The sequence below is a fragment of the Lotus japonicus genome, chromosome 3, assembly GCF_012489685.1.
Source record: "Lotus japonicus ecotype B-129 chromosome 3, LjGifu_v1.2".
NCBI classification, from domain to species: domain Eukaryota; kingdom Viridiplantae; phylum Streptophyta; class Magnoliopsida; order Fabales; family Fabaceae; genus Lotus; species Lotus japonicus.
The window spans coordinates 43,691,679-43,709,016 of NC_080043.1; the positions used below are offsets into that span (position 1 = coordinate 43,691,679).

Genomic DNA, 17,338 nt, shown 5'->3' on the forward strand with positions numbered 1-17,338 from the left:
CACTTCTACTATTTTACTTTTATCCCTTCACTACAAGATATTGATCTAATGATAGACAAGCTAGAACACGTAAACACAAGATGGTATACCGGAAAAGTTATTTATTTGGAGTGACTGTGACCATTTCTTGAACAGATTAGCACTAACTAGCAACTACCAAAAAGTATTTTGTCCCTTCAGTGTTTACAACATTCTCTTAAAATTATTACCCCACTCGTTCAATGATATGATTTTGATCGCCAAAGGGAAAGCGACAAGCCGACCACATAAAGAAACGAAGAAAAAAAGGCCAAGTGGAGAATTTTAGTCGAACTTGTCCAGCATAAGCTGTATAACATAGTTACTGCTACAAACCAAATTGAAAGAAGCCTCAGTTTTCACAGTGGGGGAAATGGAAGTAGCAGGGGTTACAACTGCAGGCATAGTTCTCATACTGATATTATGGGCATGGAGGGTGTTGAATTGGTTGTGGTTGAGACCAAAGAAGCTAGAGAGGCTACTCAGAGAGCAAGGTCTTCAAGGGAATCCTTATAGGATTTTGGTTGGGGACTTGAAAGATCTTCTCAAGATGCAAAAGGAAGCAAAATCCAAACCCATGAGTCTCTCTGATGATATAGTGCCCCGTGTGTCTCCCTACTTGGAATGCAGTGTCAACAAACACGGTATGTGTGACTATGCTTGCTTCCCACTCTTTCCCATTTGCTGTTCTTATCTATTTGCCTCTTTAGCTATTTTTGGATTGGTGGTAGTAGTAGTAGGGAGTGAGATGAGATGGGATGAGATGAAATAGAGTGATTGTTCTGACGCTGTGAGGCGCTAGCGAGTTTGGCTCTAAAAGAAGGAAATATCCATGCAGTCCCTGATTGTATTACAAGGACTAACTAGACTCATGTTTTATCTGACCATAGGGGCTAACTTGATAGACATTTTAGACATCATGAATGAACTTGTCAGCGTCCAACACTTACAAGAATCAATTTGACCATTCACTCAATGGGATATTTTTATGTTCAATTGTTTTGGAAGGTTTAATGAAGGCGCGACGAAATGGAAAGAAGTCCAATTGTATGGACTCCTCTTACTTTGGTTCCTCATTTGGTAAAACGATCTCCCGTCATAGTCAAAAACATATTTGAATTTATACTTATATACGTTAAGAACTTGGATTTGCGATATTTTAAAAAATACATATGCCTGGGACAAAGCGGATACCTCATAAGAATTCGCCGCTGAATTTGTATTTTTAGTATTAGAAGATTTGTTTATAATCGAAATAAAATAAATTATACTTTGATTTGTTTTATCAATTATTTCCTCATTTGTTTTTTTATTGTAAATGGATTGATTTATAATTTTTTTTTGTTGATTCAAGAAAAAATTGGCTATGAAATGATTTTATTTTACGTTATGGGATGAAATTAGAAATTCACCAATTTTTAAAATTATACAGTTTTACCTCTTTTTAGTGATAAAAGTAACCCTGATTTCTTTTTTTGTTCTTGCTTGTTCTGCAGTTCCTTGCTGTCTTATTTTGCATCTTGTTCATTGTTCAATTCGTTGCTGCATTCCTGGCTTGTTCCTGAGTTTTACTGTAATAGGCTAATAGCTTCAGATTATGATAATATTTGAGTGAAAAACGCTTCTCTGTATCCAGATTAATATTAATATCAAGCTTCCTAAACTGTAGTGCTTATAACCTATAATACGGTACATTGATGATATGAAAGATGAAAGAGGCTTTTGATTCATGAAATCAAATTAATGTAAGCAAACCTGTTAATAAAAAAATTGGCCTTTTACATATCTTGATGCTAAACTGGTCTTTCCAGTTCCCATTGTTATATTTATTTATTTATTTTAAAGTAAAAAAACTATTTTTATCTTATCTCTTTATTACTATTTTGTTCTCTTTGTCTTCGGCATGAGTGAGAGCTCAACTAATTCCACTTTTTCCTCAGAAAAACAAAAAACAACCGTGAGATATGATGCTAATTATCACTGGCATTGCCAAAGTTGCAAACAAAATTCTGAAGCTTTAGAATAATCCTTACATGAAAGAAGTCGGATACTAGGATAGAATTAGTTGTCTTACATAAACCAAAAGAAATAAAAAAAAGGAAATGGTAATATAATATGTGAATAAAAAAGTTTTAACTCATCCGGCTCCGGTCATTATCCAAACAGTGATGTGAAGAGTTAACTTTGTTTCGCTCCATCATAAAATACCCAAACAATGGAATGAGATCAATTATGTTCCATCAATGATCAATCTAAACATATCCTTCTATTTTCTATTGATCATTTTGTTATTGTATGATTCATCTATATGCTTTTTCGTTTATATGATTCTTAACTTTGATAACTTTCATCTAGCTGGCTCCTCTGCAATATTGTTGTATATTCAGAAGTGCTAATGGCACAGTTCTGATTCCAGAATCACCAACAGGTATAAGCTCAAACAATCAAGATGTAACTTCCTCTTAGAATTGTTTCAAAACAACTTCCTCTTAGAAAGATTCGTTCACTTAGTTGTATCCTTCACGACGGGTTCAAATTGCGGTCCACAATCGCAATTACAGCTGCTTTCCACATTAAATTTTTCAATTTGGGTTCAACCTTTACGTTCCTGATTTCTCCCCAAAAACTACTTCTTGATTTTAGCCTACCATATGCATTTTTGTACTAATTGCTTTGGAAAGAATAGTACGGTGGTTTTCTGATCCATCAAAATTGATATAATGATATTAATCTTTAAGCTTCCCTAGTCTTAGTGACAAGATTCATGATCATGCTTTGTGGTTAATTCTCAACATTATGTGGGACTGACAACATTGCACCCTTACATTTCTTAAGTTGTAAGTACATTGCTACTCCTTCCAATATGTCACTGAAAGTGCTTTTAAACGCAATAATTTCCTTGAAAGGTACTATCCAGTGTCGTGATCTACTTGATGATTTTTAAATTCGCAATAATACTTGGAAAATATGAACACTGTAGGATCTGTACCCAATGGTTTCCATGGTTTGTAATTCATGTCAAATTGAAATTGTATCCTAACAAAGTTACCGTTCTTATAAGTTCCTGAGTTTTTTTATCTTTATAGTTTAACCATTCTTATAAAGTTGCTGATGTTATGCAGGAAGAAATTCTTTTATCTGGTTTGGACCAACACCAAGGGTGACCCTCACAGATCCTGAATTAATCAAAGATGTGTTTAATAAGATCTCTGACTTCCCAAAGCCTAATTCTAATCCGCTTGTGAACTTACTCGCTACTGGTCTTGTAAGCTATGAAGGAGATAAATGGAGCAAGCATAGAAGGATAATCAACCCTGCATTTCATATAGAAAATTTGAAGGTTAGTTTCTATTTTCTAAATGTAAATCTTATATAATTAGCTTGTGTGCTTTCTGAAAACATGTCACAAACACTTGGATGCGTGTGAGCATTTTGCATGGAAAACATTACTTTTCTCCAAAAATTTAGTGTGTCACAGCTTGTTTGTTTAGGTAGCAACATTTACTTTTGCATGAAACATGGCTTGGTTCAAGGAACATGATCTGAAGTCTGAATGTTTTTAGGGCTTATTCTGCCTGGGAATTTTAATACGTCGTTAACTTTTTTCCCCACGCCACAGATCATGTTACCAATATTCTTCGAAAGTTGCAATGATCTAATTAGCAAATGGGAAGGAATGTTGTCTTCAGATGGATCATGTGAAATGGATGTATGGCCTTTCCTTCAGAATTTGGCTAGTGACGTTATTTCTCGGACATCATTTGGAAGTAGTTATGTAGAAGGAAGAAGAATATTTGAACTTCAAAAAGAGCAAGCTGAACTTACAATGAAAGTTATAGTGAAAGTTTACATCCCTGGATGGAGGTATGACCAATCTGTTTATCTGACTACCTTGATGACTAATGCTAGATGAACCTTGTCAAATGAGTTCCATTTAACTGAATAAACCTTACTGTAAATTTATACCTGGAACAGAGGTTAGCATATGATGATTACAATATTAAGAATCAATGTAGTCTGCTATACACAACAACTTGTGTACGTACCAAATATTGGGAGGAGAAAATGTGATATCTCTCAATTGAAACTTAAGTACAAATTTTTTTTATTGCGGACAAACCTAACAGAAAGTAAGTTTATCATTGATAACTTATGTTTTTTATCCCATGCTGACTTATTTACCAATTATTGCAATAGGAAGATGAGATATGGTATCTAATTGCAGCTTGCATTATATAAACTCAGAGGAGTTGGAAATTTACTAGCTATGTTTAGTTGTTTACTGTTAATAGAACAGCCACGAAGACTAATTGATGTGGGAAGGAGCAGTCCCTTCATATTATAATAATTGAAGCTCATTGTGTTTTTTTTTAGGTTTCTACCTACAACTATTCATAGGAGGATGAAGGAAATTTCTAGGGATGTAAATGATTCGCTTAAGGAGATCATTAACAAGAGGGAGAGAGCGCTAAAGGCGGGTGAAGCCAGTAGGAATGACTTATTAGATATTCTTCTGGAGTCAAATCAGAAGGAAATTCAAGAACATGGAAGCAGCAAGAATGTAGGAATGAATCTTGAAGATGTAATTGAGGAATGCAAGCTATTCTACTTCGCAGGGCAGGAGACAACTTCAGTTTTGCTGGTTTGGACAATGGTGTTATTGAGTAGGTACCCTAATTGGCAAGCACGCGCAAGGGAAGAAGTATTAAAAGTATTTGGTAACCAAAAGCCAGATTTTGATGGGCTAAGTCACCTTAAGATTGTAAGTATTGCGTTATTATCTTCAAAGTTCATACTGAATAACTTTCTCTTGATACTTACCATTTGCATGCATCTTTTTTTGTAATAGGTCACTATGATTTTGTATGAGGTTCTTAGGTTATACCCACCAGTAGTTGGACTTGCTCGAAAAGTTCACAAAGATGTGAAACTTGGAAACATAACATTACCAGCTGGAGTGCAGGTTTCGTTACCAACAGTTTTGGTTCACCATGACTCTGAACTATGGGGTGATGATGCTAAAGAGTTCAATCCTGAGAGGTTCTCTGAAGGACTTCTGAAAGCAACAAAAGGAAGAGTTTCATTCTTCCCTTTTGCATGGGGACCAAGAATATGTATAGGACAAAACTTTTCCCTGTTGGAAGCAAAGATGGCTTTGTCAGTCATTTTACAACATTTCTCATTTGAACTTTCTCCTGCCTATGCTCATGCTCCGGCTACGGTTATTACTCTTCAGCCTCAATTTGGTGCTCATATCATTCTACGTAAAGTTGAAACATAAATAATGAAAAAGCTCTTGTTGTACACATTGCTGTTGGAAAGCTTATGATGTAATTAATTACAGGAATCTCTTATGGACCCTACCATATGTATGCTTTCAGTTCAACAATATTCCTGAATCTGTTCGTACCAGATTTTATAAATTTGATTTTTCTATAATTTTGCAATTATTTATATTGTTGAAATTTGAAATTGTATCACTAAATTCACTTCTAAATGTGTGATTATGATTACTACAAGAAAGACCTGATTTAGCGTTGGTCCCGACGCCGACACTTAATTTTGCTATTTAGCGTTGGCTGCCGACCAAGCTGACGTAAAATGCCAAAATAAGAAATTTTGTTACCTAAAAGTACCGCCGGCCTGGCCCACGCTAATTAGCTTCGGCTTAGCCCACTCAAACTCCTAAAACAGCTGATGCTACATGTATGTTTCATCACATTAGCCGATGAATGGCTCAGCCTGATGAAGCTGGCTACGAAGGATCAGAAGGAGCTTGATGCCTGTGTGGAGGGATTTGAGGTTCAGAGATTAAGAAGTTTGACGGGTTCTAAGGCATCAAGTTACCCAGGGCTTGGAGGATTTGTACAAGAAAATACTTGCCAAAATTGAGACTTTGACTAGCTTGGTGGAGAAGATTTGGCTAAGGTTCTTTGGCAGGTTTGCTTTTATTTATTCGTAATTTTGGTTGTTGCTGTTGTTGAACATATATAGTGAAGTACTTTGTTGCTGTTAGAGATTTTAGATTAGTGATTGATCTGGATTTTATGGCCTTTGATTTGTGCCAGGAATGAAAGCTTACATTGTTAATGCTGGATTTTGATTACTGTACAGATACTTATTTTACACATACCTCAGAACACATATAAAACGAAGTAAACCATTTCTTTTTCAATGGAATAAAACACCAGAACACCAATGTTTAAAGATGCCATTGTGATAGGAACAGAATATTAAGGAATAATTATACAAATTCTGGATGTTCGAGAGCCAGTCCTCTCCTAGTACTTCTGGAATTCTAGAGTTCAGACCCTCTCCTAAAACACACAACTTCTGAATATCCTTCAGTACAGACCAACCCCTAATATATAACTACTGCTATCTAATTAATAACTGCTGCTGTCTAATTTAAATTCAAACTATAACAGTTACTAACTGCTAAAACTACCTAACTTGTAATAATTAAATAATAACTTCCTAACTGCAATCTAACTGCTACTACTGCTGCTACTCATTGCCAAGTGAAAAGTTTCTGGTTAGTATGATCAAAAAGCTAGTTTTTCCTTATGAATCTTATAAATTACAGAGGGACTTTAAATCATGGTTTGAATGTGCAGGAAAAATTGGACATGCAGAATACATGCTAGAGGTAAAGCAAGTAAAGCCTCTTTTAACCTGTTGTGGAATTTTACTTCAGTGATGGCTATTGTTACCTGCTTGATTGGCTTGCACTTTGCACATATTGTTGTCTTTAAGGTAATGCATGCATTTTTCTGTTTATGATCTTTTTCATATTTTGTTTATAATAATGTGTGACAGCTGCTTCCTTATTGCTTCATGCAGGACCATGGAGTTAGGATATTAACAGAAATGATAAAATGTAGAAGTATTATTGATGAAGAACCCTAATCCCAAATTGGGAATTAGGGGCAAGATACAAGGAAGGATACCAAACACCTTCCCTAACCCAAGAGAGAACCACTTCTCTCTCAAGAACCCAATTCCTAAACTGAATAACCAGATACCCCTAACTCTCTAATGTCTGTTATTTATTGGCTACATGCCTCAATAACATTCTAACTAACTCACTAAGTATAACTAACTAACTAACTAACCTTGAGTTCCTATCAATAAACTTAAGATATTATGGTAGTAACATGATCAAATTGTGCAAGATAGAAGATTGGTTGCTTCTAATATGGTCAGGTACCTCATCATCTTCATATGTTCTGATTTTGAGGTTCTAGTTGTTCCTTTAATAATGATAGAAGATAGAAGATGGGCTGCTTCTGTATTGTGCATTTCTTAAATCCTTAATCTACAGGGTACACCATTGGAATTTGTTGTTAACTCTTAGTGACACCTAAGTCCTTTAGCACATTGATGATATTATAATTACTTTCCCACTTACTGATTTTTTTGTTCTGTTCAAATGCTTTAACTTAATTACTAGCTTGTCGTAATTGTGTTCCTCTTGCCATCACTTTCCTCACGTTTTCTTACATTTCTAGAGTGGTGAACATCTACTCTTAATGAGTGTTTACTTTATGCTTTGATCACCAATGCCTTTGATTTTTTTATTTTTTTTCTTTGGCTACTTGAGCACCCACATGAATCAGTATTGAGGGGTTTGCATGAATTTTAGTTGGATTCCCTGTTTGGTTTACGGGGAAAGTTGTTGAGTTGAAAGGGTTTTTGAATCTGTGATTTTCTGCTAAATGGTGTTACATCTGCAGTTCTTTTCTGGTACCTATCAGTATTGAACTAACCCCCACCACCCCGTTATGATATTGCAGGGTTTTCTTGACGCTGTAAGAATTAAATGTGCTGGATTCCCCACTTACCGGACATTTCAGGAATTTTAACTCGATTAGGCATTCTTGCACCAGAGGTTATTCGAGGGAAGTAAGTTAACTCAATGCGAATTTGAACCTTTTCACTCAATATCTTGATACTTTTGCTTCTTCTTAGATGATCCAATTTTCATTGCAATCTCCACGTCTTCTTATTCTTGACTTTTTTTAGTTTTACTATTTGCTTATTTGCATGCTCACACCATCATATATAACCTTCTCAATTATTGATTCGCCTAGAGCCCTAGACAATGAATTTATCCCTTTGAGTTAGTTCGGCCATATTGTCCCTTGGTTTCGATACTGGGACTTACAATCTTATATGATAGAGTGCACTTGTTATAAACTGCGCAGTATGTTATAGTTTTGCATAATGTAGCATATCTTCTTATGTTTCTTACCAACTGGAATTATCAATATACTTTTTAGGCCTACTTTTTAAGAAAAAATTTCATATTCTACACTAAAGACTGGCCTATATATGTACTGGTAATCACATAATTAGAAATGAATTATAGAAGTACAGTAGAAACCGCACATATAACTGCAAACTTATAGAAAAATCCAAATTACAAAATCCCTTCCAAACAGACTCAATATTATATAGTTGTGTAAATGAAAGCAAACATATGCATGGTATTGTCTTCAGAAATTCTTATTATTATTACATTATAAGCTTCCCAACAGCACAATATATGTAATAAAAATCATAAAATAAGAGCTTAATTATTATTGTTTATGCTCCCACTTTCCGTAGAATGATATGAGCACCATACTGTGGCTGAAGAGTAATTACTGTAACTGGAGCGTGAGCATAGGCTGGAGAAAGTTCAAATGAGAAACGTTGTAAAATCACTGATAAAGCCATCTTTGCTTCCAATAGGGAAAAGTTTTGTCCAATACATATTCTAGGACCCCATCCAAAAGGAAAGAATGAAACTCTTCCTTTTGTTGCTTTCAGAAGCCCTTCAGAGAATCTCTCAGGATTGAACTCTGTAGCATCATCACCCCATAATTCAGAGTCATGGTGAACCAAAAGTTTTGGTATTGAAATCTGCACTCCAGCTGGTAACGTAATGTTTCCAAGTTTCACATCTTTGTGAACATTTCTAGCAAGCCCAATAACTGGAGGGTATAACCTCAGAACCTCATACAAAATCATAGTGACCTGTTACAAAAAAGAACAATGCAAATGGTAAGTAAACTAAGTATCAAGAGCATGTCATTCACTATGAAGATGATAACAAACAAGTCGCAGGTTCGAACCCCTTCTACTCCCCTTGGCATGAGTTAAATGTAAGTCTACTAAAAGTGCTTTTTGATCCCGACAGTTTTCTTTGTCTTAGATTGGGAGACCATGCTCCCTCACTCTAAATTTCAGTAAAAAAAGAATAAGATAATAACACAATACTTACGATCTTAAGGTGACTTAGCCCATCAAAATCTGGTTTTTCATTACCAAATACTTTTACAACTTCCTCCCTTGCACGTTCTTGCCAATTAGGGTACCTACTCAATAACACCATTGTCCAAACAAGCAAAACTGAAGTGGTCTCCTCCCCTGCAAAGTAGAATAGCTTGCATTCCTCAATCACATCTTTAAGATTCAACCCAACATTCTTCTTGCTTCCGTATTCTTGAATTTCCTTGTGATTTGACTCCAAAAGAATATCTAACAAGTCATTCTTACTGGCTTCACCTTCCTTTAGTGCTCTCTCCCTCTTGTTAATGATCTTCTTGAGAGAATCATTTATATCTCTTGAAATTTCCTTCATCCTCCTATGAGTAGGAGTAGGTAGGAACCTACAAAATAAACATAATCAGCATCAATTAGTACGATATGAAGGGAATGCTCCTTTGTTAATAAAAAAACATTTAACAAGGTTCATCTAGCTTTAGTCATCAAGGCAATGGGTTATGCAGATTTGTGATACCTCCATCCAGGGATGTAAACTTTCATTATAACTTTCATTGTAAGTTCACCTTGCTCTTTTTGAAGTTGAAATATTCTCATGCCTTCTTCATAACTACTTCCAAATGCAGTCCGAGATATAACATCACTTGCTAAATTTTGAAGGAAAGGCCATACATCCATTTCACATGATCCATCAGGAGACAACATTCCCTCCCATTTGCTAATTAGATCATAACAACTTCTGAAGAATATTGGTAACATAATCTGTGGCAGGGAAAATATAATGATGGGTTAAAATTCCTTGTGTCAGACTAAGATCATATTTCTTAAGCCAATCACTAGTGATGCTTAGATATAGATAATTAAACACCCGACAAACACTTCATTTCTTTTTTAATATATTTTCTTATCATATCACATCAATATTACATTAATTACTTTTCTTTTTTCTCTTTATTTTTTATTCTAGATGTTTGTGAACTACGAATATTTTTTCTAAACTAAACTCGTGTACGCCTGGCAAAAGTATAAGTTGGTAGCTAAACAAACGTTGACATATATTTATGAAATAACCAATTTAAAAAAATATATATAACTCATCAGTTATTTTTAAAAAATTTGGGTATGTTTTTCATAAAAAGCGAAGTTCAAAATGACAGAAATTTGATTTGAAGTTATTTTTAGTGGCTTTTGAAAAGAAAAAGAAAAACAATCCTTGTAAAAAACGAGAGAACTGGAATCCCTAATTGTGTGGTGTCTCGATCTCATTTAATTTTTCAATTTTACCTACGGGTTGTCTAAATGACCCAATAAAAGTTTGGGTTAAATAATTCATCATCCAATCATATTGAAGATAAGTGAGTTGGAATTTATATATTTTATTTATTAATTTATTTCCAACTCACTTATCTCCAATGTGATTAGATGATGGGTTATTTAACCCAAAATTCCCCATGGGTCATTTTTTTTTTTTTTTGAAGGATCCCCATGGGTCATTTATAGACAACCCCTCTTATACTGTTTTGTATCCAAACGATTTAAATTAATTTTTTTTGGTACGGACGATTTAAATTAATTTTTAAATATAAGTACTTCTTACATTTATAAAAAAAAATCTAATTTTTAATTAATCTCTTAAAATAAAATCAATTTTTCAAACAACATTGTAATCGCTTTTATTTTAAATATACACAAATGCGTCCTAATATAAATTCTTAAGAGAATGCATCTATGAGCAAAGTAATTTTTTCCTTGTAAAACACAGAGACACATCCCCTGTATTTTTCTTACATATTTTTAGAAATCACACTTATTATAATTAAAGGGAAACTAATTAACTAACCTTCAATTTCTCTAAACTGAATGCAGGGTTGATTATCTTTCTATGCTTTCTCCATATTTCTCCTTCATGAGTTACAAGACCAGAAACTAGTAACTTTGCAAGAGGATTATTGTCAGGCTTTGGGAAGTCATAGATCTTGTTAAGTACATCTTTGATCAGTTCAGGATCTGTACAGGTAAACCTTGGTGTTGGTCCAAACCAGATAAAAGAATTTTTTCCTGCACAGAATCATCAACTTTGTAACACACAAAAGATAAATAATTTAGGAATTCTTTTTAACTATGCAATCAGTGGAAGGCCATATTTTTCTTCTCTAAAATTTAGAATTTCTAAACAGTATGGTAGATCTTGAAGCTCTTTTAAATCTTCAATTCTTGATGATGATATCATAATTCACTAGCTATGTTTTCCCATTCTGATGACTCATGGAGTCATGGTAGAATTGATTAATTATCTAGTAAGTTGTACCTACAGGTACATTTTTTATGCCTTGACCAAAACAGGAAAAAAAAAAGTAAAAAAAAAAAACTATTATCTCACACTTTAATTTGGCTTGTCAAAAAAGAAAAATTGCTTTGTTCTACAATGCTATTTTTCACTATCTCAATTTTCAAGACCCAATCAACTTCCTTACCTGATCAACCTAGTAGCAAAATTGGATACCATGTTAAGCAAATGGATCAGTAGGTAGCACCCAAATTCTAATATTATGGACCAAGTCAAGGGATTAATTGTTATGTTGCTGGTCTGTTTTACTGATATAGACATATAGGTGGGGTTCTTTGCTGAAGTCTTTGGCAGGGTGTGGGTAGTTTTATCGCTTATGGCTTGGGCGCCATGTTACAAAACTGGCTAGTGGAAGGATTCTCCTCCATCTGTCATCTCGTTGCTTGTGGATTTGCAGCCCAATTCACATTTAATCTTTGGCTGGGGAAAGGTTTAAGAGCATAGGAAGCAGGGCCGGTCCCGATATTTTGGAGGCCCTGAGCAAATAATAAAAATGGACCCCTAATAAATTTTTTTTTAAAGAACATTATCTATTTCAATCAATTGAAATACGTATGATGAAATACGTATGTACACATATCATTACTCATAACATAATGATAGACACCAATTAAATTAATTAAACTGGAAAAAAGTTGAGGTTTTCATGTATTCACACTTTATTTTTTCTTTCATCCATTTTAATTTCTATCTATCTTTTCTTCTTCTTTTTCTATCTCATTACTTATCATATCTTTCATTTGTTTCTATTGTTTTGTTACTATTGTCTTCCTATATTTGACAAGATGCGGGTGAAATTGAGGCACATATTAAATTTCATAGGGAAAGAGTGGGAAGGATACCGTGTTTGTTGACACTATGTTCGAAATAGGGAGACACGTGTGAAACTATGTCATCAGAGAGACCCATGGGTTTGGATTGGGCTTCCTTTTGCATATTGAGAAAATCATTCATGTCTCCCACCAAAAACTTATACGGATTCCCTTTTAGACCTTGCTCTCTCAGCAGCCTCTCCAGCTTCTTTGGTCTCAGCCACAACCAGTTTAGCACCCTCCATGCCCATATCAAAGCAAATATCAATATCAGAACTATGGCTGCACTTGTGACCCCTGCTACGTCCATTTCCCCTCACTGTGATATGAGAACCAAGGCTTCTTACAATTCAGTTTCTAGCAAGTATGTAAATTATGTAATGCTACACTATCCTCTAACTTATCTTCATATATTATATATAGCCTCTTCTTTTGTTTTCTTTTTGTTGTCATCTTCACTTTGGCGATCAAAATCATGATTGAATACGTGTCAACCTCTTTACCCCTGCTAGGGGGGAACATACTACATTTTATTTTTCTGAATGGGGAACATATACATAGTACTTGACAACTCTGTCTGTTATTAATTTGAAAAAAAATATTATAAATATGCCTTTTGGTTAAATATCTTTTTCGTGCCGGATTAAAATGAATAATTGATTTTCATCCAGCAATTTAAATTTTGATAGTTTACCTTTCTTAATGTGTTGTTGTATGCGATTTTCGTCTTTTGTTTGACTGATAATTTTGGCAGGGTGATACGTAGGTTTTTAATTATTTTAAATTTTTACGTGGTTTTTATTTTCTTTTTAAAATGAAAAATTTATGGCTTAAATAAGTTTTTCATCCCTGTAAAATACATCAATTTTGTTTTTCATCTCTGGAAAGTATTTCTTTGTTTAACATCCTCCCAAAACTACATATTTTGTTTTTAGTCCTTCCCTTCACATTTTTCATATGTACGGGTTCCAACCCGCGAGCCAGCTCGACGGGTTGGCTAAATGAGCCGGGTTGGGTTGGTTAAATTCTAACTCGAAAAGAACTTGGGTTAGTGCAACCCGGCTCGTTTAACCCGCGGGTTAGACAGGCCAACCCACGGGTCAAGCGAGCCAACCCGTCGGGTTAGAGTTATTTTTTATTAAAAAAATTATTTTATTTGTCTTTAATTTAAGGTTAGTTTTATGGATTACTTTTAGATAGAAAAATGGAAATTTTCATTTCTTTAAATTTGAGACAATTTTTTGTGTTTTATTTATTGTTATTCTATTATTTATCTTATTTTAAATGTGACAGTAAAATAATTGTGTTTTTAAATCTTGTCAACTAAATTATTTTACTATATTTTGTCACCAAAAAGTTACTTTACTATATTTCAAATGTGACATACAAATTAATGGGTTGATAAACCTCTTTCTTATGAGTTGTTACCAATTTCTTTAAGTATTTTTGTGAAATTATTTTTTTAAAACATTTTCTAATCCAATTTATCTATTTTTTATATTTTTTTTCACCCAACCCGCGAGCCAGCCCGCCAACCCGTGAGCTCGTAGCGAGCCGGGTTGGGTTCATATTTTTCTGGCTCATTAAGGCACCGGGTTGACACAACCCAACCCGTTTTCAACCCAACCCATACGGGCTGACCCATATGGGCCGGGCTGGCCCGTATTGACAATTTAAACAGAATAAACACAAATTACTGCAAGATTATAAATGAATAAACACAATAATCATTTAATACGATAACAATTTAACCCATGACACTTGTAATTTTGTTTAGGTTTGATAAAAAATGTGTGGACAAAGACTAAAAATAAAACTTTTAATTTTGGGAGGATGCTAAACAAAAACATTATTTTCCAAGGACGAAAAACAAAAACTGTGTATTTTGCAGGGCCGAAAATACTTATTTAAACCAAAATTTATTATTGAAAATAAAATAATAACATGATGAAGTGGGACCTTTTAAATATTCATGAAGAGAGATAGATAAAATGTTTCACTAATAATTGTTTGTCTCTCTCCTCATCTATATTAAATATGTGAGACTCTTTAAATATTTATGAAGAAAGATAAATACAATGTTTCACTTGACATTATAGAGAATACAAACTCAATACTGTAGGATCACGCGCTTACCACTACGCCAAAACCAATTGGTGTTAGTGAGGGCGCAACGTTATTTCTTATAGCGTAGCAGACAGCGCCCCGTTTCGAATGCTACCTGCAGGCAGGATGCTGGCCCACCTGGACCCAACAATCCCCCCCCCAGCACCTGCCAGCCAAACTAGCTGCACAGCATGCCTTCCGTGGGATTCGAACACGGGACCTGGCTCTGATACCACTTGTAGGATCACGCGCTTACCACTACGTCAAAACCAATTGGTGTTAGTGAGGGCGCAACGTTATTTCTTATAGCGTAGCAGACAGCGCCCCGTTTCGAATGCTACCTGCAGGCAGGATGCTGGCCCACCTGGACCCAACAATCCCCCCCCCCAGCACCTGCCTGCAGGTAGCATTCGAAACGGGGCGCTGTCTGCTACGCTATAAGAAATAACGTTGCGCCCTCACTAACACCAATTGGTTTTGGCGTAGTGGTAAGCGCGTGATCCTACAAGTGGTATCAGAGCCAATTTAGAATCACTTCAGAAGAAGTGAAATGTATTCCTTGTATTTGCCCAGTGACACATCTATGTTCATGAAGGTGGAACTCTTAAATTCTCCAAAAGAAAAAAATAAATCACACTAACACATCTTACACATCAAAAACTGGGTTTACTCCCCCTTTTTGTCATAAGCAAAAAGCTTGGGGTGTGAAAAACTTAGCTTGAAGTACAAGGTACTCCCCCTTAGAGAAGGTCTAAGTTTAAAGAAAATGAAAACGATGCAAGAATCAGAGTTAGGCGAAATAAATAGAAGAGTTAATGCCAGAGAAGAACGTTTACTACCGGTCAAGGGAGTAAAGAGAAGGATCAGTTACCAAGAACTTAACCTCGAGAAACCGTAGGAGCATTAACTTTCAGAGAGAAAGTGAAGCCTATATAAAGCGTTGGAGATAAAGGTAAGCTTCACACCTCGAACAATTTCAGTAAAGAAATGGCATCATACATCGTAGCACTAGAAGAGCTGAGGAAGAAGGCCTTTGAGGAGGACTTGTTCCTGAACATCAGGCATCCAGAGGGTACAACGACCATCTCGGAGCTGACACGGACACTGCTGGAAGAGGACCTGCGTCCAGAGTTGAAGAGAGACCTGAGGGAATTTCTTGCCTTCGTTGAGGAGGTGCAAGAACTCAGCCGGCTTGAACTCAAGCTGCTGGAAGAAAAAGAAATCGTGGAAGAGAAGCTCAAGACTTCAGAAGAGATTCTGGAGAGGGATGAGCTAAAGGACAGGCTCAGCAACATCCAGTATGCACTGGAGCGTCTGGAGAAGGATAGGTCAGAGCAGCGCCAGGAGTGCAGAAGAATGAGGAGGGATCCTCCATTCTAGACTTTAGGGAAAGAATGTATGATGTAAACATAAAGATATGATGAATAAAAAGATTTTTGCAAACATATGTGACACAAATATATATATATATATATATATATATGCATAGATAATCACAAACGAACAAAGTAAAAGAAATAAGTAAATAAAAAGAAACAGAGTTTAACAAAAATAAAACAACGTTAAAGAAAAAGAAAAACGAAGTGATCCTAAAACTAAGGTTTATCCGTTCGACGCAGAAGTTCCATCATCATGTGCTTCATCTCAATCAGCATGGATTCATGAATGTCAAGACGCTGTTCCATGATGTCGAGTCTGGATGAGCTTGACTGAGCAGAACCGGAAGGAACACTCTGAGCAGCTTGAGGATCTGGAATGGAAGCAGAAGCATCAGGAGTAAACACTACTGGTGCAAGTGCTTGGCATCTAAGAGCTTCAGCCTCAGCTTCAAGTCGCTCTGCCTCTAATCGGGCTTGTTCAGCTTGAGCTGCTGCTTGACGTGCAGCTTCTTCTGCTTGAGCTTTCTTTCTCTTGGCTTCTTCAATAGCTTCAAGAAGCTTGTGTCTCTGTTCGGGTTCAGGTTCTGGTTGAATAGGCTCTTGTTGGTCAGGGGCAGGGTGAGCTTGTTGAGCCAAAGGGTCTGCCTCTTGTAAAGGATTGGCCAAGATAGGTTCATCTGGGTCAACTAGACGTTCAGGTCTAGGGTCAGGATATCTCCTAGGGCTTGGACAAGTGAGGTAATACTCTTCTAAGGTAGACACCTTTTCTTTTCTGACCTCCATGAATTTTTTAATGGATTCAGAGTTATTGGAGGGAGAAGAATCAGCAACATTGGTTGGGAAGGATACAGGTGTATAGGCTGTGGAAGAGTCTGTATCCGTGGTTCTGTCAGCAGGACGTGCTGATGCTCTGGGAACAGAGTGATCAGACGTTCTGGGTTGTGGTTCGGTTTGGTTGGGCTCTGGTTGTTCATGGATAATGGGTTCAGAAGATAATGGGTCGTACGGAATGGTAATGAGAGAGGTTGGTTCTTCTGACCTAGAGAGTTGGTTCTGAAGCAAATTCCAGAGAGGTGCTTCAGTAGGGGAAGGTTGAAAGAAGGAAGATCTTGGGGAATGTGGTGGAGAGGTGGTTTGGGCAGCTGGTTGGGATTCAGGAATAGGAGTGAGGGGATTTGAGGAGTGTTAGAGCATGGCAGATATAGGGAGTGCATCATATAAATTCAAATCATCATCAGAAGCAAGTGCAGGCTTACTTGAATGTGCTGATGATCTAGTCACTCTGGCAGGAGGTTCAGTCCTTCTGATCACTTCAGCAGCTGGTTCCACCCGAGTAGGCTTCACCACGATTCTGACCTTCTTCTTCTTCTTCTTAGGAGGACCATCCTCATCATCACTATCATCAC

At 36.0% G+C, this 17,338-nt stretch overlaps 2 protein-coding genes across 2 annotated transcripts; one reads left to right on the forward strand and one right to left on the reverse strand.

Annotated features, from left to right (window-relative positions):
* The first annotated feature begins 289 nt into the window (after window positions 1-289).
* On the forward strand, window positions 290-5,457 carry LOC130742913 (cytochrome P450 72A68-like). Its single transcript, XM_057595017.1, has 5 exons — window positions 290-662; window positions 3,141-3,358; window positions 3,638-3,882; window positions 4,393-4,780; window positions 4,868-5,457. Exons 1-5 carry the CDS (start codon window positions 392-394, stop codon window positions 5,297-5,299), a joined length of 1,554 nt encoding a protein of 517 aa, XP_057451000.1. The 5' UTR covers window positions 290-391; the 3' UTR covers window positions 5,300-5,457.
* A 2,790-nt stretch (window positions 5,458-8,247) lies between these two features.
* Window positions 8,248-12,825, reverse strand: LOC130742914 (cytochrome P450 72A68-like). Its single transcript, XM_057595018.1, has 5 exons — window positions 12,478-12,825; window positions 11,129-11,346; window positions 9,806-10,050; window positions 9,287-9,674; window positions 8,248-9,039 (listed from the first exon to the last, which is right to left on the reverse strand). Exons 1-5 carry the CDS (start codon window positions 12,755-12,757, stop codon window positions 8,608-8,610), a joined length of 1,563 nt encoding a protein of 520 aa, XP_057451001.1. The 5' UTR covers window positions 12,758-12,825; the 3' UTR covers window positions 8,248-8,607.
* Between the last annotated feature and the right edge of the window lie 4,513 nt (window positions 12,826-17,338).

Bases quoted from the DNA above. Each gene is read 5' to 3' on its own strand.
- LOC130742913 (XM_057595017.1), top strand. From the start codon at position 392: ATGGAAGTAGCAGGGGTTACAACTGCAGGCATAGTTCTCATACTGATA. The intron at 3,359-3,637 runs GTTAGTTTCTAT...CCCACGCCACAG, and splicing joins TTCATATAGAAAATTTGAAG to ATCATGTTACCAATATTCTT. The intron at 3,883-4,392 runs GTATGACCAATC...GTTTTTTTTTAG, and splicing joins GTTTACATCCCTGGATGGAG to GTTTCTACCTACAACTATTC.
- LOC130742914 (XM_057595018.1), bottom strand. From the start codon at position 12,757: ATGGACGTAGCAGGGGTCACAAGTGCAGCCATAGTTCTGATATTGATA. The intron at 10,051-11,128 runs GTTAGTTAATTA...TCCCTGCCACAG, and splicing joins TCAGTTTAGAGAAATTGAAG to ATTATGTTACCAATATTCTT. The intron at 9,040-9,286 runs GTAAGTATTGTG...TTTTTGTAACAG, and splicing joins GGCTAAGTCACCTTAAGATC to GTCACTATGATTTTGTATGA.